Source organism: Rosa chinensis, chromosome 7 (genome assembly GCF_002994745.2).
Source record: "Rosa chinensis cultivar Old Blush chromosome 7, RchiOBHm-V2, whole genome shotgun sequence".
Classification (NCBI taxonomy): domain Eukaryota; kingdom Viridiplantae; phylum Streptophyta; class Magnoliopsida; order Rosales; family Rosaceae; genus Rosa; species Rosa chinensis.
In genome coordinates, this window is record NC_037094.1 from 9,100,975 (window position 1) to 9,111,035 (window position 10,061).

General features: G+C 37.5%; 1 protein-coding gene across 2 annotated transcripts; it reads left to right on the forward strand.

Moving 5' to 3' along the window:
• The first annotated feature begins 5,654 nt into the window (after positions 1-5,654).
• LOC112175143 (squamosa promoter-binding-like protein 13A) lies at positions 5,655-9,222 on the forward strand. Of its 2 annotated transcripts, XM_024312808.2 has the most exons (4): positions 5,655-6,245; positions 6,826-7,338; positions 7,835-7,968; positions 8,353-9,222. In XM_024312808.2, exons 2-4 carry the CDS (start codon positions 6,911-6,913, stop codon positions 9,018-9,020), a joined length of 1,230 nt encoding a protein of 409 aa, XP_024168576.1. In that variant the 5' UTR covers positions 5,655-6,245; positions 6,826-6,910; the 3' UTR covers positions 9,021-9,222. The 2 variants fall into 2 exon arrangements, with proteins under 2 accessions (XP_024168576.1, XP_024168577.1); XM_024312809.2 differs by having other exon boundaries at positions 5,655-7,338.
• The last annotated feature ends 839 nt before the right edge of the window (positions 9,223-10,061 follow it).

Sequence of the window (10,061 nt, forward strand, 5' to 3'; positions counted from 1 at the left end):
TTTTATGTGACGCTTATTTTCACGCACAATAATTCACGAATAGTCAAAGTAATATTCAAGAAAAAGTTTTGTTAAAGCAAATATGATCTTTGTTGAATAAACGAATCTCATAAGTGTGATAATTACATGTATGTGATAGATTCATGTATTAATCTATTGTTAAACATGGTATGTAAGTACGGATATGAGAGTTGAGAGTGAATTTGTTTTTGTACCTTGTTTATATTTGATATGCACGCTAGTAAGAAAATAAAATTATACACGAGCAAAACTATAAACAATGATTACACACACAGCTCATGCGCTTTTAAACACCAAAAATTTCCAATCTTCCGACTATCTACTCGTCGTCATCATAAATATGGAGTAGGCATAATAGGACAGCGGATCTATTATCTATTTTTCTATATGCTTTTGGTACATCTCTCTGTAATTTCGTATTGGACAATGTAGTATGGTCTTGTACATGTCAAGGAATAATACAAATTTACTTCTAATTATAGTCTGTGTCAACTATTTTTTTGAGGATCGACACTCACTAAATGTATGAATTAACGTATTATTGGGGGAATCTTTAAAGTTCTTAATTCAAGTAATTATGCGCGGTCGACTTTTGGTGTAGAGTTGTGTAGCATTCGAACTGTTCATTATGTAGGTATCCTCTATCACACACTCAATCCTTGAAATTCAGATGTATTAATGATTCACTAGTTTTTTTTTTGTTTTTGAGATTTTTTTTTTTTAGAATAAATTCACTAGCTTGTAAATTGTAACCAAACTAATAAAAGAACCTATATTTCTCACAAATAATCAAATTATCATGATGATCGATATAGCTAACTGGTTTATGAATAATATCACTTATATATTTTTACTTACACCCCAAATAATGCAAATGATTATCGTATGAAAAGGTAAGTACATTTCTCTATTCCTTGTTAATCATATAAAATGAGGGGACTACATTAGTTTGCCCTACTGTTTGCTTAAAATTCGTCTCGGCCCCGTGTCACTGGGCCGAGAGCTTCTTTAGCTTACACGTGTCATTCTGGAGAGCGTGCCAACTTGCGTCCGGGAGGCTAAGCGAGATTTTGTTTTGTTTGTAGATTTTGCAATGATATGACTTCTGATCACTTGATTGTGGGCCGAGGAAGGATCAATCTTGGCCGCGGGGTTCTCTCTGCCTTGAATGCAAGGACTTTAGCACAGATCGCCCTTACCTAGCTGGAATGTTCGTGCTATGCAACTCGGTGAGTGAATATGAAAGTGAGGTGACGATGATTCTTTTTGTGATTTTCTTAATATTTGTATAAAGTAAATGATGTAAAGTAAACAACAGTAAATAAATAGCATAAATGGAAGTGCAGGAATGTAAAAGTGCAGCAAATAAAATGCAGGAAGATACAGAACAAGAATGTAAACCGCGGGAAATAAAGTGTAGCAAAGTAACAAGCAAAAAGATAAATTGTTGGAATGTAAAAGACAGTAATTTAAGTTGCAGGAAAAATAAATACGAGTAAAGAAAGAGATAAGATAAACACATAAAGATTGATAATTGTTGTTGAAGATCAAATTTGTGTAATTGCATAGAGCGTTTGGTCGAGGACCTCTAATAAAGATGCCTAGGGTCTTTTTTATAGTGAATGATACATTACTCAATAAAGGAAAAGATACAATCTTGGCCGTAACTATCGAGACCGTATTGATTGCAAGAATTCAAAGTTGAGAATCAATGCGCGGTTACATGCATTTGAATGAAGTAATTGCTAACTTGGGAATTAAAACTCATAACCGTGCATTTAATCTCCGCGACTTTTAAATATCTTGAATCATTTTAACACCTGCATCTAATGACCTTTATGAACTTGACTAACACCATTCAATCGCGGACATTCATTACGCCGCGGGCATTCACTAGCGGCCATCCATTATGTCGTGGCTATTCAACCGCGGTCATTCATTATGCCGCGACCATTCAACCAACGCACTTTATTAATGAGAAAAATGCATCATCAGTGCCTCAACTCTTTTGCATCGGCCAAGTTGATACTCAAACTCTCAATGCTACCAATGTGATACCTGAATCCATATTTTGCTATCGACGAGGTACTTCCGTCAGATTTTGCTGACGGCTCCATTAAAAAAGTCACTTGCCAAGCACGTGGGCCCAAAAAAAAGGGCAAACATGTCTTTTTGCCTAAAATGCATCCTAATCGATCAAAACCTCCACTTTTCCTCCATTATGAGAATCATCCAAAGTAACCAAGTCTTCCAATACCTACCTACACCAGCAAATCGAAGACCTTAGCAAGCCCATCAGCAATGACTCTTTATTTCTTTGGCACCGGCCGACACAGCAACGTCTTCGACCCATTTTCCCTCGACATCTAGGACCCCTTCATAGGCTCTCTCATCAACTCCTCCTCCACTGCCGGAGACACCTTTGCCTTCGCCCATACCCGAATCGACTAGAAGGAGACCCCGGATGCCCATATCATCAAGGCGGATCTCCCCGGACTGAAGGGGGAAGAAGTGAAGGTTGAGCTGGAGATGAATTCTGGGTTTAATGAACCCAGATGAACAACGCATCCGTGGGACTCTTCTCCTCTTCCTTTCTTCTTCTTCTTCTTCTTCTTCCTCTCTCTGAATCCACTGCATCCATTAGTTTCTGGACTCCGTTCTATCGATTTTTTGGATTTTAGATTTGGGTTGCTCAATCATTGTCCCATATTTGAAAAGCACAATACCAATACCAATTCATAAACCTCGATATGAAATTTGGGGTTTGGCATAAGCCACTAGTGAGGCACGGTGAGGACGCGGTGGAGGTTTCCTCTGTAATCATCGCGATTTTGTTCATCTTGCGGCGTCGATGGATTGTGTTGATTGCTAATTGTTTGGGTTATGTATGTGAAGTAAAGGATGGGGGTGGCTGTCTCTGTCTCTTTCTAATTGAGGGGATTCAGACAAACAAAGGGGAACTTGATTGATTCAATTTTTATCCCCAATTAATTATGTACCATTGCATTACGGTTGATTTAAAATGATTGTAATGTTTTATGTGTGCATCAGACTTTTTCCAGGCTAGCTATTCTTCCTCTAAAACCCATGTAATCAGTCTTGGAGTTGATGTAAACATTATATATACTGTAATTTTGTTCTGGACTATTGAAAGTTGATTCTTGAACTAAAAAAAAAAAAACAAGTAAAGCTTTCTGGGAAGATTGAGATCGCAGCAACAAGAACAAAGGAAGAAGAAGAAGAAGAAGAAGAAGAAGAAGAAGAAGAAGAGGAGGAGAGATAAAATTGTAAAAAAAAAAACTAGGGTCATTTAAGTCATTTCATATCATTTTGGGGCCCACATGCTTGCCACATCACATGTCTGATGGAGCAGTCAGCGAAATCTGACGGAAGTGTCTCATCGATAGCCAAATATGAGTTCAGGTATCACATTGGTAGCACTGAGAGTCTGGGTATCAACTTGGCTGGTGCACAAGAGTTGAGCCACTGATAGTGCATTTTTCTCTTTATTAATTGAATTCACGTAAATAGCAATAATTTAGGCCATGTAAGCAAAAATACTTTGTGGGCCCTACCCACCTGTCTACCACGTGGGCCTTGTCAAATTTAGGTTCAACTTCAAACACCTATGTAGAGTTAGCTTTATGCCTTTACCTAAATTTTACTCAGAATTCGGTACGTGGTAAGAGATGGGTAATTGAAACCTAATTTTCTAAGAATTCATTCTCATTCATTCATTGTCTGATGTAACTTTAACATGCGGCTGTTAAAGTTGTTTTGTTGGTCAATGGAGCACAGTAAGAACTAGAATGTAATCTGCAATGATGGTTCTAACAGTGAGTTCGTGGGGCTCTAGTTTCATACGCATCATGCACGTTCAACTCAAATCGTGCATCGATTCCCTTAAATTAGCTAGCTAAGAGGAATTATTACAACTTGGAATTGTATTGATCGATCACCCACCATTAATCACGATCATGCATGTTTACGTTTATATGGTTTAGCATAAGATCCATACGAAACTCGTGTAAAGCACTATCTGGAAGAATAATGTAGACTTTTTTTTCAGTTGAATCCTTGAAGGTGTCGTCACTGTCGTGTTACTCATACTTGAGAAGAAACGAGGGGCGGCAGAGATATTTGTGGAACTTAACATTCATGCCGAAAACCTCGATCCTAGTTAGCTCGAATAACTAGTGTGATGTTTTATTGGACTTTGATGACATTATTAAAAGTTCAAGAGAAGACGATTTGTCAATTATAACACCAAATTTCGTCAGTATTATCCTCACATAAACACATAGGGATGAAATCAGCTGTCCATAGTATTCTATCACAATTCTGTCCCCTCAACATGATTGGTCCACAGAGATTAAAAAAATATTTTCTTAATCTTTTGTTCCATTTGATAATCTCTGCGGACCAATCATGTTGAGGGGACATAATTGAGACATAGAAATTCGGAACAGCTGATTTCATCCCAAACACAGTTGCCTATCTACATTAAATAACAAGAAAAATTAAGAAAACACATCCTAATACCTATCTAGTTCAAATAACCAACCACTACTCACACACCCATCAGGTATGTGAAGACATTTAGTGTATACTAATCTGCAATAATGTTTACCAAATTGACTAAGAAAATTATGCTTAATTAAGGGTAGAATAGAAATTTTTTTATTTCTAGTTGAGTAAACAATTTTCCACCAATAGATTTACATCTAAAGATAATTGAACATAATTTTCTTGGTCAGATATTGACGAGGCCAACACCATTATACTAAAGTTATGAAGTGAAATTAACAGGAATATGAAATACGTGGGTTGAGCGTTTGCTGTTGGGGATTTTTTACCATTTATAATGACCAATTTACATGTCATATGGGAGAAGATAGAGAAAAACTTGAATGAAAATTTAAAATTTGTGACGATAACAAAGTACTTGTCGCTTTAATCTTTTAATATTAATTGTTCATTTATGAACTCCCACAAAAATTTGGAAAGATGCTTAACCCAGTCGAATAATTTATAAAGTATTTTAATGATAGACCCTAGAAGTAAAGGTTTCAGTTTGACCTTCAATTCACCAACTTCAATTATTTGAACCGTGGCGGTAGCCGGATATCATTTATATGGCATATGCGAAATTACAAAAGAATTCATTTGAACACTGGATCTTGACTAATTGACTAATGTAGTTATCGAAATCCATGTGCAACAAGCACCACCTTGCAAATAAAATTCCATGTTTTGCTCAAGTCCCTACTTCTGTATCATGGGACTCCCCCTCTGTGAGCGATAGGCATAGCAGCATCAAACAACTCAACAACAGCCAATCTAACTATTTCACAAGGCCTATAATTGTGAATTATCAATTCACAATATTTAAGGGGTCCCTTATTATAAGGGTAGGGACACACAAACACACACCCTACATTAATTCTTGGACTAATAATTCTGAAACTTCCATTCAATTCAAACTATGTTATGGAATTTGCTCCCAGATTATTTTTATTTTTTCGAAAAGGGTACTTGTTTGTTTCCCACTCGCTAGGAGAGGAGCGTGGGGTACACAAGAGGTCTCAATTAAAAGAAGCCCAAAAGAAAGACATGCCATGAAATGTGAAACACAATGCCACATGGTTTGTCCTAAGCATCATCATCATCTTCTTCTCCTCCTCCATCTCTGCCCTTTCCTCTTTGTACTTCATTTTCTTGGTTAGCATTAGAAAAGTCTGAAAGCTACAAACAAGCTAAGCTGTCACTCTCTTCCCATCTCCCCCTCTCTCTCTCTCTTCTATACTACTACTACTTTCACAGTTGCATCAATTTCAAACAAACCCTAAATGGACAAAAAGAAATTTTTTAATGAAGTTAGAGAAGGAAGTGATCTTGGTCCCTTCATTTCCTTCTAGTTTCTCTTCAGCTCACCTCACTCTCTCCCTCTCACTGATATTTTCTTAATAGAGTTGTAGTCTTTCATTACATTATCCACTCCTTTAAGTCCATCTTTCTATGTGCAGCAGAAACCTCCAATGGCATTTTGTTGACAGGTAGAATAAGTGATTCTTCACTTATTAACCTATACACCCAACTCATAAAGTCTTCTGCTTTGGATTTCTATTTTATTTTCTTGACTACCCACTTTATTGGTTTCTTAATGGAATCCATGTCAGTGAATATATAGATGGAAAACCATTGTTCTTCTGCACCACTTATCTGTAAGTACTCACTCTCTCTTTCTTTCTTTCTCTCTCACCTCTCTCCTTTTCCCCTATTGTTTGTTGTGTTTATTTTTTTGTTTTATGGTCCAAAATAGTAATGGTTTCAATCTTAAGCTTCCCAATTTCTTGGAACAACACCTTCTTCAGATATCATTAATATATTCCTGTTTCCGAACTACTAGAAAGGTCTGACTTTCTAATTTAGGTGTGTCTGGTTCTGTCTTTCATTTTTGAAGATTTAGAAAATTGCAATGTGCTTTAATCAGCCCATAGTTTCATTTCTTGCTTTGCCACTGAAAAATTTTTAATTCATTTTTCACTGTATGATCTCCCTCATAAATTGTTCCGGATTGGACTTCAGGGTTTCTAATACAGTAGTTACATTTGCATATTGCTGTTGTTGGCTTTTTATTGATGTTTTGTATGACAGAGGATTTTACTCTTTTGAATCTGTGTGAGTTGAGTTTCTCATTAAATACTTAGTTGCTTGGATTTCTGAATTTGCTTCTGTTTTGCAAATTTTCTTATGTACTTCTGTTTATTTTGGTGAACTTGTGAACTACATTCTTCTTTGAAGGTGATACAATTACAAACAGCAAGAGAGAAGCTTAGTTGGGGGTTTGGGGGGAACACAAGCTTTAATTAGAAGTAAAAGAGGTTTTATGGACTGGAACTTGAAAGCACCATCTTCGTGGGATTTGAGTGAACTTGAGCAAGAAACCTTTTCCAACTTAGACACGGTTAATGGGTCTAGTAGCCTTGGAGATCAACATAGGGCCATCAAAGGGGACTTTTCTGTTGATTTGAAGCTTGGTCAGTTGAGTGATTCAGGTAATAATCAGTTGGTGGATATGTTGAAGCAACATGGAGGTCCCAAACCTTCATCGTCATCGCCTTCCGGGGCTTCAAAGAGGTCAAGGGCAGCTTATAATGGATCCCAGACAGTTTCTTGCCTTGTTGATGGGTGTAGATCAGACCTTAGTACTTGTAGGGATTACCATAGGCGCCATAAGGTCTGTGAGCTGCATTCTAAGACTCCAATGGTCACAATTAATGGTCAGAAGCAACGATTCTGCCAGCAATGCAGCAGGTATGAGATTTTATAACAAGGTCACATATTGTTAGTGTAAACATTGGTTGTTGTTTTGTTCTTTGCAATCATGTACTTTTGTGTTTTCACTGCTACACTGAGTCAGAGTTTTCATGATTTAGGATTTGAAAATTTAGAGTGCTGCCCCCTATTACTTATGAGATGAAGGCTTAGCCAGCTCCATTGTTTAAGAAAGAATGGTTACTACAGTGAGATGTGAATCTTTCCTGGTGCTAAATTGCTCAACTATAGAACAAATAGCAACTCCTTTTTTGCTATCATCCTTAGTTTAGTAGAATGTGTCCGGCAAATTCAAAGCATTCTTACATGTCCTTATGCATTGATAAGGACCAAGCCTTCTTTATCTTGCTCTAAAGAGATCTACATGTTTTGAGGACCAAATACCCTTTCCTTTGATATCTACAGATTTGCTCTCTCTGTTCTGAGTCATGATCACAGGAAAGCCAAGTTTCTTAAACCTTGCTGTCTTTTGTAGGTTCCATTCACTGGAGGAATTTGATGAAGGAAAGAGAAGCTGCAGGAAACGTCTTGATGGACACAACCGTAGGAGAAGGAAGCCTCAACCCGAACCCTTGTCGCGTTCAGGAAGCTTCTTGTCCAACTACCAAGGTTAGCTAGATAGCTAGCTCCAACATTGTTTGTGCCACTTTACCTATATAAATCAAGTTAGAGAAGTTGGCATGTGCATGCACAAAAGAAACAGATGACTCATTCTTGCACCCACACAAACACCTTTTGCGAGTATAAAATCAAATCCTATCTAGCAGCAGTAACTTTGCTGAGTGTGCTAGCTCAATCAATATGTGTGGTCCATTCTCACTGTTGATGATCTAGTGGCCGCTGAAATGCTAGCTTTTCCAATGCATGTGCTATTCCTAGCTCTGTATATATCTATATAATCTGGTATTGAGTTTAAACAAAAACCTTGTTTTCTATAATCACATATTGCTCGCTTGCATTTTCATTTGTTTAATTTATGTTCACTTGTTGCAGGTACCCAATTGTTGCCATTCTCTAGCTCACTTGTATATCCCTCCACCACTGTTGTGAACCCAACCTGGGCTGGAGTTGTCAAAGCTGAAGCCGATACGGGGCTTCATAACCATCATCTACAACACCAGAACATGTTTATCGGGTCCTCAACCAGCAGCAGCAGCTACAATAAAGGAGCAGGGAACAAGCAGCAATTCGCACTTTTCCAAAGTAGTAACAACAACCAAACTCATGGAGCTTCTGTCTGCCAGCCCCTTCTGAATAGCATTTCAATGTCAGAAACTGCTACTTCTGGGGCTGCTGCGTCTGAAAAGAGCAAAATGTTTTGTGACAGGTTAACAACAACTCGAATCCACCCCGATTCGGATTGTGCTCTCTCTCTTCTGTCATCACCGCAGACGCAGCAGCAGACATCTGAGATGGGTTTGAGACACATGATGCAGCAGCCTAATTCGATATCTCTCATGCACCACCACCGCCTCGGCCTTCATGGGAACAACAACAGCAACAGTATAGAGCCAATGGATTCAGTTCTGGTCTCCCATGGATCAAGTGACCATGCACATAATGTTCATCAGTCCTCAGGAATGTTCCACATGGGATCTGATGAGTCACAGGGAAATCATCATCATCAGAGCCCTCAAAAACTTCCCTTTCATTGGGAGTAGTAGCTACAAAGAATCACCCGTTTCTTGTAGATTACGTTGCATAATGTATTTGGAACCTCCTGTAAGATTTTGGAGGCCTTTCTTAATTTCATTAGGTCCTGGAAACATAATTACAGATACTAGCATTCAGAATTTCAGATACTTCCAGCTGCTATAAATATATTTGGCTCCTCAGGAATCATTGATGGGAGACCATTGCAGCCGATCGAGTAGTCCTTTTTGTTTTACACTTCTACACATTTTGGTAAACCCTAGTTACCTTGTTGAGTTGTGTTCCTTGTGTGTGCTAGCTAGGTTAACAACAAGGATATGATTCCAAGCTATCAATCAAATGATGGCAGTAATTAATCTTCACTGTTAATTGAAGCTAGCAAACTACTTTTTTTCCATGGCCCTATAAAAATATGATCGAGAGAGTTTCTAATGAAGACTTTTATAACGAGGATTTCATGAAGACTTTCTAATCAACGGTTGTGAGACCCACTTTTTAATCACATTACGTCAAATCAACAATTAGATGTTTAGGTATGCTAAAGTAGATCACTTCTGAAAATTTTCTTTGAAATTGTTAATTGTTAAGATACCGAACTATATCAAATCTATGGACGAACCAAATCTGTCAAACATGAACCTTTCATGTTCCTAAATGATAAATCACGATTATGAATGCCTTAACAATTTTCAATTTGGTGGAAAATTTACAGGAATGATCTATTCATGAATATCTAAACATTTAAAGTTTGATTTGCGGACATGTGATCGAAAAAATGGGTCTCACAACTATTGATTAAGAAGTCCACATTTTAATGGTCCTCATTAGAGTCCCACTATGAATATATCAACAAATTATCAAAAACAAAAAATTTGAACATCCTCTTCCAAATAGTACGTTGTACTTTTTTGTTTTGTTTCCACCACTAAGGCCATTTAGCAAAATGTGGTTATATTTGAACCTCTAAATTTGATATTTGAACATTTCCTACTTATCAAACCTCCAATTCACCTTTTTAAAATAGTCCGTGTGAGGCCATGTGGTCATAG